The sequence below is a fragment of the Myxine glutinosa genome, chromosome 9, assembly GCF_964187855.1.
Source record: "Myxine glutinosa chromosome 9, kmMyxGlut1.1, whole genome shotgun sequence".
NCBI classification, from domain to species: domain Eukaryota; kingdom Metazoa; phylum Chordata; class Myxini; order Myxiniformes; family Myxinidae; genus Myxine; species Myxine glutinosa.
This window is the reverse complement of record NC_136269.1, coordinates 150,425,708-150,439,039: the sequence shown is the minus strand read 5'-3', so window position 1 is coordinate 150,439,039 and position 13,332 is coordinate 150,425,708. Positions and strand designations below refer to the sequence as shown.

The following is a 13,332-nucleotide window of genomic DNA, read 5'->3' as shown; positions in this document are numbered from 1 at the left end:
ATGGTACTTCTGAAACAAGTTTGGACAATTCATTTCTTGAGTCTTGTCAATCATTCAAGGCTAAATTAATTAATTCCCGAACACCACTCTGCCACAAAGCCCAGATCGGTGGAGTGTTGCAGTGATGGTTGTCCTTCTGGAAGTTTCTCCATTCTCCACACAGGATCTCTGGAGCTCAGCCAGAGTGACCATCGGGTTCTTGGTCACCTCTATTACCAAGGCCCTTCTCCCCCGATTGCTCAGTTTGGCCGGGCGGCCAGCTCTAGGAAGAGTCCTGGTTGTCCAAACTTCTTCCATTTAAGAATTATGGAGGCCACTGTGCTCTTGGGAACCTTCAATGCAGCAGATATTTTTTTGTAAGCTTTCCCAGATCTGTGCCTCGACACAATCTGTCTCTGAGCTCTGCAGGCAGTTCCTTCGACATCATGGCTTGGGTTTTGCTCTGATATGCATTGTCAGCTGTGAGACCTTATATAGACAGGTGTGTGCCTTTCCAAATCATGTCCAATCAATTGAATTTCCACAGGTGGACTCCAATCAAGGTGTAGAAATATCTCAAAGATGATCAAGAGAAATGGGAGGCACCTGAGCTAAATTTCAAGTGTCATAGCAAAGGGTATGAATACTTATGTCAATGTGATATTTCAGTTTTATCTTTTTAATAAATTTGCAAAACTTTCTAAAATCCTGTTTTCTCTTTATCATTATGTGGTATTGAGTGTGGATTGATGAAGGAAAAAAAATGAATTTAAATGATTTCAGCATAAGACTGCAACATAACAAAATGTGAAAAAAGTGAAGGGGTCTGAATACTTTCTGAATGCACTGTATATTCTCGATCCGTATGGACTTAGAGCTGTGTTTCGCGTCATCCACCAGACATTGGTGATTGGATAAATAAACACAAACTGGAGGGGGCATTTGTAACTGTGAGCAGTTATGCCGGATACCGAATGACGCTTGTGCCAAAGACGACACCGTCGCATGCCATTCCGCCGACGATGCCATCCCACGCCACCCGTTCCGATAACGATGTTACCCTATTTTGTCATTTTTATCAAACTATATTTCTCACGTCTGAAAAACCGCCACTTATATGTGTCAGCGGTGATTCTACGTGGGTGCTTTGCAAAAATGTGAATCACGAGGAATAAACTTTGATGAGTATGATGTCATAGTTCACACGGTTTGGCCATATTGGATCAACGGAAAACATTTTAAAACATTTTTCTCTGGAACCACTTGACTGGTTGAAGTGAAACTTGAAATTTATTACCCGCTACCCACGTGAAAACGGTGTGATCACAATGACGTCATAGGTCACATGGTTTGGCAGCCATATTGGATTGAAGGAAAACCTTTCAAAATCATTTTTTTTTCTGAAACCACTGAAGCTTTAGTCATCACCGTTTAATCACCAGGCCTAGCCCATGGCATACATCAAGTTTCGGATGGATACGGTTTGAGAGGTGTTTTTGAAAGGTTTTAGGTTTGTTTTGTTTTTTGTTTTTTTGTATACAGAATCGAGGCTCGTGAAAGAACTAACATTTATTTCACAAACAAAATATATAAAAAGAGGGAGCGGTAGACAAGATGGGGAGAGAAGGGGAAGCACACAAACACAACATTTGAGAGCAGGGACATCGGGAGATGTGTGGGAGGGCTAGGGCTTGGGGGAAGGAGGCATGGGAAGGGGGGGGGGGGGGGGGTGGGAGAAGTATAAAACACAAGGACACCAAGAACTTCCAGGACAGAAGTTGGTATTTCAAAAAAGTGGAATTGGGGTGAAATTTGCGGGGGTAGAAAAGATCAAGGTTTTGGATGGGGGAAGATAAGAGATGGTAGTGAACAGCTGTTTTAAAGACCTGGAGGAAGGAGTGGGATTGAAAAGAGTGAGGGAGCTTGTTCCAGAGGCGGAGAAAAGAGGAATGAAGGAGTGAAGGTGAGCAGAGAGTCTTGATTTTGGGAGTTTAACCATAAGAGGGTTGCAGGCAGATCTTGTGTGACCTGTAGGAATATTTGGGGGACAGAGCCCAGAGAGAGCTGGGGGGGCAAGGCCGGAGAGCAGTCGGTAGAAGACAGAAAGACCACCAACCTGCGTGCGGTGAGTGGGTGAAAGGCCCTTGGAGTTAGCTTCATCGCGGGAGATTCCAATGACTCTGAACGCTTTGGTTTCAACAGCGTGAAGACGAGCTAGGTGTGAGGCAGGAGCACCAGCCCAGAGGGGAGATCAGTATTCCATTGAGCTGCAGATGAAAGCCTTGTATGTGGTGAGGAGCTCAGGTGTGCCAAGGAAGGACTTCGCATGACAGAGGATGCCCAGTCAGCGACTGGCTTTGGAGGCCAGATTTGAAAGGTGGTTTTCCCAGGAAAGATCATGGCAGATGGTGAGACCCAAAAGCTTGAGTGACAGAACTTCTTGGAGAGGATTATTCAGAAAGTGGATGGGAGGGTTGTCCAGTCGGTCTTTTCGGAGAGACATCGTAAGAGTGTGAGATTTGTCAGGATTGAAAGACATGTTCCACTTGTTTGCCCAGTCTGTGATTTTGTCCAGGTCTGCAGAGAGTGAGGAGGCTGCAGACTGCCGATCTGAGGGATGAGGAATGGAGCGACAGAGAGCAGAGTCATCAGCATAGAGATAGAGGATTTTCAAGAGAGTCAGAGAGATCATTGATGAAGACCAGAAAAAGCACAGGGCCCAGAACACTGCCTTGGGGAACTCCAGCCTGAACAGGAAGAGGAGATGAGAGAAACCCATTCAGGGCCACACGTTGACTACGACTAGAGAGGAAGTCCGCCAGCCATGCGTGGAGATTTCCATGGATACCAAAGGAGGAGAGTTTGGTGAGTAGAGCGGGGTGCCAGACCGTATCGAAGGCACGTGATATGTCAAGGGAGACAGCTCTAATTTCCTGTTTGGCATTGAGGACCTCCATCCATTGTTGAGAAAGCAGAAGCAGCATGTCCAGAGTAGAGTGACCAGGTCTGAAACCAAATTGATGATCAGAGATCAAGCCATTGGAGAAGAGGAAAGATTTCATATCCGAAGCAATGATGGTTTCCATGACTTTGCTGATAATTGGGAGAAGGCTGATTGGTCTGTAGTTGCTAGGATCTGTCTTTGCACCTTTTTTGTGCAAAGCGGAGATGTTGGCTGATTTCCAAGCAGATGACCTTGAGAATGGCTGCAGACCATGTGAACTATAGGATTTAAATTTACACCCTATATTCATCAAGGCTAGTAGATCATGTGCATGAAGTTTCACATCAATCCAATTAGCCATATTGGAAAAGACGATTTTTAAAGGTTTTTATTTTCAATCCAATATGGCTGCCAATCCACATGACCAATGACATCTTCAATTTAAGTCTTTCCAATTTATCCCGAGATCACCCTTAATAATTTTCACAATGATCGGATAAAGCGTTTGATATAGCCAATTTTGACGTCATTAAGGCACAGGTGACAAAATCGCTATCAACACTTATTACCCATCGTGCGTTTCTGTCCTGTCCCAAGTTTCAATTTTTTTTTCTTTGAGTGTTTCCAGACGAAGTGGTCCAATTTTTTTCCTTTTTTCCAACATGGCTGCCATACCATGTGACCTATGACATCATTGTTATCATTAAAAATATTCAAGGGATTCAAGTGATGATACATTTAGTGGCGATGATACATTATCAGAACCTGATCCTGTGTTCAAAGTTTTGAGTCAATCACTCAAGCAGTTCTGGAGAAAACATTTAAAAGCGAATAAACCTGCAAAATGTGGCAGAAGAAAAAATAAATAAACAGAACGAAAACAATAGGGTTCCTTCAGTACCCAAAATGAGAATCCGCTGTCTATTCCCCAGAAAGAGATACTTTGGCTACACTAGGAATATGTTACTGGGTATACATTCCAAGTTTTATATTTTAAGCATTAATTGTCAGTAACAAACAGAAAATGTGTGTAACTCAATATTCATGGAAACGGAGCACGACAAAGCCTTTGACATTTGTACGAGTTTTCAGTTCCAAGAACAATGAAAACAAGTGGAAAAGGCCCCGTCACATCTCTCAGTGTAACGTGTTGCACACTGACGAACCAGAGAGACAGTGATTACCAGAAACGAGTTGTGCTGCTCTCGGCACAACAAGTCAGACAAGTGTTCAGAAAGACAAAACAGATTGTAGAAAAGTTATATTGTCCTCACAATCGACTTTTATCACCATTTAATTTCAAACATTATGCATAGCATTTACTTACACCTTTTAACATCATGTGCCATTCGTTTCCAAAAAAATATCCAGCAAGGAAAGGTAATTTATAAATGATGCAATCGTCACAGATAACAAATAGGGAGATCAAAGAAAATAAGGTTCGGATTTGAAATGCAGACAGCAAGGGGTGGATGTTGGATTGTGAAAGTGCGGCTGAAAAGGAGAGTCGAGGTGGGCGAGAGGAGGGTGAGAGGAGGGTGGTTCTGTTTGTAAGTTTGGAAGTTTATATCCCTACCCCAGTCAAGTTGCTTTGCTGGCAAAATTAGAAAGGCTAACTAAAGGTAGCCGAAAATGTCCTCCAATGCTGTATCTGCACAAAAAGATGGTCCGGAGCACAAGTGCCATCATACGAGGAGAGCGTTTGATGAAGCAGGTTCTGTATGCTTCGGTTGGAGGTCAATACTGTGGGAACATGAGGTCCACACGTGCTGCCCACGCCATCAGGCCGCCCTGGATGTCCATCAGAGTCACAGCCTCAGCTGCCAGAAACTCTCGGAGAAGCAGCACTGCCTTTTGGGAGTCATTTCCTTGCTTGCAGATTACAAACACTAGAAAGAAGGGCCATTGGAGAGAGAGTGGGAGACAAGCAGTTTTACAATGATGTATTTGCTCTGCGCACAGTACACATTATTTCCAAACAGATAAGCATGAATTTTGGCGTTGTTTTTTTGCCAAACAGAGAAATTATTTGGGGGCTCTTATCCAATGTTTTCCATATACACATGCGACCGGTTCAAATACTTTGTTTATTTTTGTTGAACAATACGAATTGCAAAGACATTCCATAACGTGAAGACAAAGCCATAGTCTCCAGCAGTTTATGGGTATTGAGGTGGTGCTACAGCTATTTGGTGTCCAGAATTGTGCACACATGTGCATAGTGCCTACGATAACTGTCTTTTGTAGTTTTAGTCTAATGTGGTGTGGAAGCAAAATTTATTTGTATACGTAATTTATGTAAATCAAGTGGATTTCCCTGAGCCTCGACCTTGACATTGCAAACACGTAAACTTAATATATACATATATTAATCAGTGTTAACTGTATTCAAGGAAAATATAACAATTCTTTAGGCTCGAGTTAGAGGCAGGCATTCAGCTTGAACTATGATGCTATCTAGTTTTATAACCACGCAGCAAAGTAAGCTTGATTAGAGAATAGGAAGGATATAGTCCCTTGTTAGCCTGATATTGTATAAATAGTATACTTTTTATATGATACAACTTTTCATATGACACCTATATACACATATATATTATAAAGATTTAAAATATAGAACTTGTAACAATGATGTGTGACACTCACTGATTTGAACTTTTGCAACCCTGTTTTTCTGCAGCAGGGAGATCGAGAAACAAAGCAGATTTCTTCAGGCACGCACGCTATCTCAAGGAGCAGTAGGCTCTGTTTATTTTGTAAGATGTTTGAATCTCTGTTTTCTCATGACTTAACATTTGTGGCCGAGAGAGGTGAAGATAACGAGGGAAAAGCTGATCGAAGAAATGGAAGAATCACGCAATGCTTGTTATCTCTTTGAACCTTATTTGACCTTTTCCTTTCATCTCTGACCATATATAGCTGTACCGCAGCAAGATCGGAGAGTCACTTGGTTCATTGCATGTTTGAATGTGTGTAGAATGTAGCGTGGTGATTTCATTTTATTCGTGTAACTTGAAATTGAAGTGTGTTCTGTAAATACCTTCATAGAATACTTACCCTGCGCAGTCTTGAGAAGGACTTGATGCAAGCCAACTCTTCTGTTTTTTAAAGGGGTTTTTTTTTTATCCAATATGGCTGCAAGACCAGTGACTGATGATGTCACTTTTATCAAACTATATTTCCAATGGGTAGTTGATAAATTAGTTAAATACAGTCATACCCCGTTTTACGCCATTTCGACCTACGTCAAATCCGACTTTACGCCACTCTTCTAGAGTAAATTTCAGTTCAGCTAACGTCATTATGTGCGACTTTACGTCACTCCTACGGACGTGAAAAAAATTAAACAATTTAAACAATTGGATGTTTTAACGTTTTAACGATCGTTGATCGTTGTTTTAACGTTGATGTTTTAATGATCGAAACAATTTAAAATACAATAAAAAGCACATTAAAAATATTTGAAAAATGTACGTACAGTATACGTACGCGTAGCTGCTGGTTCTCATTCAAAACAAAGGCGACGCCATATGCATTTTGTCCTGTGCTGCGGTCGCGTGCTTGCTTTGCCTTTCGCTGGTATTTTTGTGATTATTCCTTTACTGTGTAAAGGTTCCTTTACTGTGTAAAACAACCAACGTAACGTGGCAACGGCGAAACATGACGATGCCGGCTCGGACGTACAGTATACGTTTGTATATATATATAGGCAGGACCCAGTACCTCCAATGACGGGGGCTCATAGTGCGAGAGGACTGGGGGGGGGGTGGGGGGGGGGGGGGTGATAATGGGAGATAGTGTCCGATGTAGAGAGATGGTAGCTCTACCATCCCTCACGTTGGGGCAAAGGAGCAGTAGCTTTATGGGGTTTGGCAGTGTGAACTAGCCGAGGGTAGGCTAGGATATTGTTAGGGATTTAGAAGGATGACAATAGGAGACCGAGATATAAGTAGAGACATTGATACAGGTAGAGGGGACGTAGTCAGATAAGAAGGATGTTAATGACGAGGGAAGTGCTTAGTATAAGGGAAGACAGGGAAAGCACAAGTATTAGAGGGAAGTAGTTAGTTAGATGATGCTGTGTGTGTGTAATTGTGGGTGCCTCTTGGGCTTGGTGAAATGAGGCATTGGTCGAGAATGGTTGTGTGTGTGAGAATCTGGTTATCGTTGAACTTGGTGAAATGAGGCAATGGTCTGGGATGACCGGAGAAAGTGTATGAGTGGTGTATTGAGGACATGTGTAATGGTGTTGAGTGATTGACTTGCATGGGGTGCAAGTGGATAAATGGAGAGAATACTTGGTGTGTGGGAATAAATGGTGTGTGGAGTGAGTAGTGTGGATTGAGTGGTGTGGAGTGCATGGTGCGAAGGAGTGGATGGGGGAGGATGGACCCCTTCATGAATACCCGGGGAGGGTAGTTTAAAGTTAGGTAGAGGGAGTAGGTAAATTGTTTGGAAATTGACATCTGTGGTGCAGGGAGTAGCAAGTTGTTGCAATGAGGGGTGCATGAGTGAGTGGAATGGCTGGGCGTGTGGGCTTAATTAGTGAGTATGGTTAAATGGGCACTCCGCCAATGATAGTCTGTCGGCCAGGTGAGGCCGCAGGTAGGCTCTGGGAGCCAGGTAGCGTTCAGTGTAGAGTTCAGTGGGGCCCGAGGATCCTAAGAGAGGACCCGGGTAGCCCAATGCCAGAGAGGGCATCAGAGGGGTGAGAGAGCCAGGAGGGCCTTCCCCGAGTTAGGGTAGTTGAAGGAGCTAGGCAAGCTCGGGTGGCGACTTCAGTGGCGGAGGTGCGCAGGTAAGTAGGACCTGCTGGTAGAGCCACACGACCCAGCCCCGAAATTGTGCGAAGGCACAGATAGAAAAAAGGGGGGAGTGAGACCCCAAATTTGGTAGGGCACCACAGGGTGGGTCAATGGGAATTGGTTTTTATAACCACATAGTGTAAAGAGGCCAATTGATTGGCAGGGCAAGACCCCGGGTAGTTTAAAGAGTTAATGTCAATTTTTTTTTTTTTTTTTTTTTTTTTTTGTATACAAGATCGAGGCTCATGAAAGAGCGAACATTAATCACACAGAAAGACAAACCGACACATAAAACATATAACATAGGGAGCGGTAGACAAGATGGGGAGAGAGGGGGAAGGACACAAACACAACATTTGAGAGCAGGAACCGAGAGACATGGAGACATCGAGAGATCTGAGAGAGGGCGAGGGCTTTGGGGGGGGGGCGTGGGAAGGGGGCAGTGGGAGAGGTATAAAACATATGGACACTGCCAGGACTTCCAGGAAAGAAGTTGGAATTTCAAACAAGGTGGATCTGGGGTGAATTAGCGGGGGTAGAAAAGATCAAGGTTTTGGATGGGGGAAGATAAGAGATGGTGGTGAACAGCTGTTTTAAAGACCTGGAGGGAGGAGTGGGATTGAAGGGAGTGAGGGAGTTTGTTCCAGAGGCGGGAGAAAAGAGGAATGAAAGAGTGAAGGTGAGCGGAGAGCCGAGATTTCGGCAGTTTAACCATCAGAGGGTTGCTGGCAGATCTTGTGCGACCTGTAGGAATATTTGGGGGACAGAGCACAGAGAGAGCTGGGGGTGCAAGGCCGGAGAGGAGTCGGTAGAAGACAGAAAGACCACCTACCTGCCTGCGGTGAGTGAGTGAAAGGCCCTCAGAGATAGCTTCATCGCGGGAGATTCCAATAATTCTGAAAGCTTTGGTTTCAACAGCGTGAAGCCGAGCTAGGTGTGAGGCAGGAGCACCGGCCCAGAGGGGAGAACAGTATTCCATTGAGCTGCGGATGAAAGCCTTGTATGTGGTGAGGAGCTCAGGTGTGCCGAGGAAGGACTTCGCACGACGGAGGATGCCCAGTCGGCGACTGGCTTTGGAGGCCAGCTTGGAAATGTGGTTTTCCCAAGAAAGATCATGGCAGATAGTGAGACCCAAAATCTTGAGCGACAGAACTTCTTGGAGAGGATTGTTGAGAAAGTAGATGGGAGGGTTGTCCAGTCGATCTTTTCGGAGAGACATAGTAAGAGTGTGAGATTTGTCAGGATTGAAAGACATGTTCCACTTGTTTGACCAGTCTGTGATTTTGTCCAGGTCTTCAGAGAGTGAGGAGGCAGCAGACTGCCGATCTGAGGGAAGAGTAATGGAGCGGCAGAGAGTGGAGTCATCAGCAAAGAGATAGAGAGGATTTTCGAGAGAGTCAGAGAGATCATTGATGAAGACCAGAAAAAGCACGGGGCCCAGAACACTGCCTTGGGGAACTCCGGCCTGAACAGGAAGAGGAGATGAGAGAAACCCATTCAGGGCCACACGTTGACGACGACTAGAGAGGAAGTCCGCCAGCCATGCGTGGAGATTTCCATGGATACCAAAGGAGGAGAGTTTGGTGAGCAGAGCGGGGTGCCAGACCGTGTCGAAGGCACGTGATATGTCGAGGGAGACAGCTCTAATTTCCTGTTTGGCATTGAGGACCTCCATCCATTGTTGAGACAGCAGAAGCAGCATGTCCAGAGTAGAGTGACCTGGTCTGAAACCAAATTGATGATCAGAGATCAAGCCATTGGAGAAGAGGAAAGATTTCATATCAGATGCAATGATGGATTCCATGACTTTGCTGATAATTGGGAGAAGGCTGATTGGTCTGTAGTTGCTAGGATCTGTTTTTGCACCTTTTTTGTGCAAAGCGGTGATGTTGGCTGATTTCCAAGCAGATGGCAGTTGACCTTGAGCAAAAGAGAGGGTGAAGAGAACAGAGAGAGGGTGAGATAGAGCAGCAGAGCAGGATTTTAGGACCCGTGGGCTGATGCCGTCGGGTCCAGTTGCAGAATCAGAGTCGAGGGTTGACAGAAACTTTTCCACCTTGTCAGGAGGAAAGGACACGGAGTCCAGGAGCAGCAGGGTACGACTGGGTATGGTGGGTACAGAGAGGGATGGGTTTGGGACACAAGATTTAGAGGCAAACACAGAGTTGAGGCATTCAGCTTTTTCACGTGCGGAGTCAGCTGTGTAGCCGTTTGAGGTAAGGGAGGGGATGGAGGGGGAACAAACACCAGAAACGGATTTGACCAGACGCCACCAGGATTTGGAAGAGGGAGACAGATAAGAGAGTTCGGTCTTGAGAACGGAGAGATATTGTTTCCTGGCTCTCCTGAGGGTGGACACACACTTGTTTCGGGCTTTGTGAAAGGAAATGAGATTTCCTTCCGTTGGATTTGCTTTCCAGGAGACGAAGGCAAGTTGTTTCTGGGCAACAGCCTCACCACAAGATTCCGTGTACCATGGACGGGAGGAAGGGTATGACAACTGAAGACGAGATGGGATAAATCTGTGCATGAGAGAGAGCAATTTACTTTGGAAGAATTCCCAGGATGAGTTGATGTCAGAGGTGGTAGAGATGGGAGACCAGTCCAGATGATTGATGGCTGCTTGAAGACCGTGCCAGTTGGCCTGAGTGAAATGCCAGACTCGTCGACGCTGAGCAGGCTCCCTGAGGATGGTCAGAGAGATGTCCACTTTAACAAGGACATGATCAGATGATCCGATCGGAGCAGAAGAAGAGCAGCAGACATTTTCAGGGAAGTTAGTCATAACCAAGTCCAGAAGAGAAGATGTTCCGTTGACTGAGATCCGGGTCGGGAAATTGACAGATTGTGTCAGACCCAGTGAGTCGCAGAAGTCCTTTGCTGAGGAGCCATGGCTGGTGAGAGAGGTACCCACACCCAGCCAACTGGCATGATGACAGTTGAAATCACCACATATGAGGAAGAGAGAGTTGGGATGAGTAGATAGAAGTTGGTCCATATCATCAGACAGCGAGATGTAGATGGAGTCATCACTGTTTGGTGGACGGTACAACACACATATGAACAAGAGGTGGGAGCGAAGGGGAAGCCGTAGCCAGAGGTAATCCTGGGGGTGAGGTGGAGAGAGTGCAGTGCAGGGCGAGTGAGGAAGAGAGTTTTTGATAAAGATAGCAACCCCGCCTCCAGGACGAGGCTCAGGTCTATCATACCGGAGGAGGGAGTAGCCCGGGAGAGATACTATGGAATCAGAGACATCATAAAGGAGGAAAGTTTCTGTTAAGCAGATCACGTCTGGTTTGACAGAAGCAACCTGTATGGAGAGATCAGTTAAGTTTGAACGAAGGCCCCGGATGTTTGAGGTCCATACCGTTAATGAAGAGGAAGGGGGAGCATCAGATACAGAACAGGGGGGAGGAGGGGTAGGGTAAGATGTGGAAGAATTAGAAGGATAGTTAGGATGAAATCTCTTCGCACCATCCACATCCACTCACCAAGGTGACAGGACTCCACACCAGGTTTTGCAGATGATTTGGAATGAAAGACGCATCATGACTTGGGTGAGACATTGTGTTTATTCCATCTCTTCCTTCTTGGGAGGGATTGGAAACGAATTTGGCATGAAGGGGGATAGAAGAGACAAGACGGTAGAGATGGAATTTGTAAAGTGTAAATACGGGGAGGGGCAAGGGTAGTGTAGGTTGACATGGGGGGTGACGAACGGCTAGGGACGAGCTTTCTCCGCTCGCTCTCCCGCGCCCCTCATGTTGCATTACCTTGTTTTGACGTATACCCTTGCACCCTTTCCCCCGCTAACCTCTGCTTTGTCTTTCCTCCCCACCCATGGACCCATATCCTTTGTTAAGGGGAGTGTGCAGGAACCCTGAGCTGTGCGGCTGCACTTTTGTAGTAGATATACCAAGTAGATACCCTTGATGCATATCCTTGTAAAGAACCGATCGACGTGTGCATGTGCACATGTGCATGGATTTGCAAATGCCTGCCTGTACGTCGTCATTTCTGTGTATATCGCATCGTCCAAAAATAAAGAGGCAAGCAACTTCAGCCACTCGAGGAAAGACGGGGCACGCCTACGACTCGGAGGCGAGCGTCGATCCCCGGGGAGGCCGGGTTCACGGAACCCTGAGCTCGTTCGTTCATCACAGACGACACGACACGACCACCGGTGAAACTGCTCGGACACGTTGGGTAAAGCACGCCGTGGTGAAGCGGGTCGCGGAGCCACTCGGCACACAAGCCAGCTCATGGTCGACACGTCCGTGCCGGTCACCCCGTTCGAGGAGAAGACCCGACCGATATAAAACAATGGAGGGACTCCCGACGGGGAGCGGCAAAGATTCAGGGCGAAGCCGCAGCCTCCTCCAGTTATTTACTCTAGTTTTACGAATTACGGTGTTTGTCTTCATTTTAAGGCATTTTCTAAGACATTACGCCCGGTTTACGTCAAAATCCGAGTTACGTCACGGCTTATGGAACCAATTAATGACGTAGGCCGGGGTATTACTGTATTTAGTTTTTTGCAAGATGGCGCCTTTACCGCTGAACTATGTCATAATTATCATTAAAATATTCTACAGGAGGAGGTGCTCCTATGGTGAAAGTTTCGTGTCAATCGGACCAGGAATTGCAGAGAAAAAAATTCATACTGATCGAATCAAGCGTTAAACTTGCCGAATTATGACGTCATTATTACGGTACTGATGACATCATCATTAACATATCTTATTCCCCAAGGGGAGTGCTTGGCAATGAGCCATATTTTATTTTTTTCCATGGAGTGATTTCGGAGATATAGAGGTACAACTTTTTTCGATTTTTCCAAGATGGCGCCTGTACCATGTGACCAATGACGTCATAATTATCATTAGAACAATTTTACAGGAGCCACTCATATTCTGAAAATTTCATGTTCATCGGACTAACAGTTGCAGAGGAATTTTTTTTTTCATACTGATCAGATCAAGCATTGTACTTGCCGAATTATGACGTCATAAAGGAGGCACCTATGACCATCATTAGCATATCTTATTCCCCATGGGGTGTACTTGACAATGAGATATGTTTCAATTTTTTCCATTAAGCGGTTTGGGAGATATAGAGGTGTAACGTTTTTCCAAGATGGCGTCCGTACCACGTGACCTATCACTCCATATCTACCAAAATCAAGACCGTCATAATTATCAGCAAAAAAATCTACAGGCAGAGGCGCTCCTACGGTAAAAATTTCATGTCAATCGGACCAACGGTTGCCGATAAAATGAATTTTTAAAATGCAGACACGGCACACATACGGCACACGTACACAACTGATTGCTTGACCCCACTTTTCGCTTCGCGAGCACAGGGTAACAATAGGCATCATAACAGTTTGTATGTTCCACGTGCACTGTATTTCAATCAGTATCTCTTTGTACTATGATAGCTTTTCAGTCTTTTTCACTTCCACTGTGAAGCTATTGTCTGATGCGACAGCTACAGTTCCTTCAGAAAGTATTCACACCCCTTGACTTTTTTCACATTTTGTTTTATTACAGCCCGAATGAAAAATGTATAAAATTGTTGTCACTTTTGAAATTTTTTTGGTCA

General features: G+C 45.3%; 1 protein-coding gene across 7 annotated transcripts in view; it reads right to left on the bottom strand.

The window, feature by feature from the left end:
• Positions 1 to 4,201: 4,201 nt before the first annotated feature.
• The window catches only part of MOCS3 (molybdenum cofactor synthesis 3), a 115,895-nt gene continuing 106,764 nt past the window's right edge, over positions 4,202 to 13,332 (bottom strand). For all 7 annotated transcript variants that reach the window (XM_068127937.2, XM_068127941.2, XM_068127940.2 and 4 more), the window contains one exon: positions 4,202 to 4,812. Coding sequence is in view for 2 of the 7 variants with exons in the window: in XM_068127939.2 (XP_067984040.2) it covers positions 4,661 to 4,812 (152 nt within the window). In the remaining 5 variants the exon portion in view is untranslated. The remainder of the gene's footprint in view (positions 4,813 to 13,332) is intronic.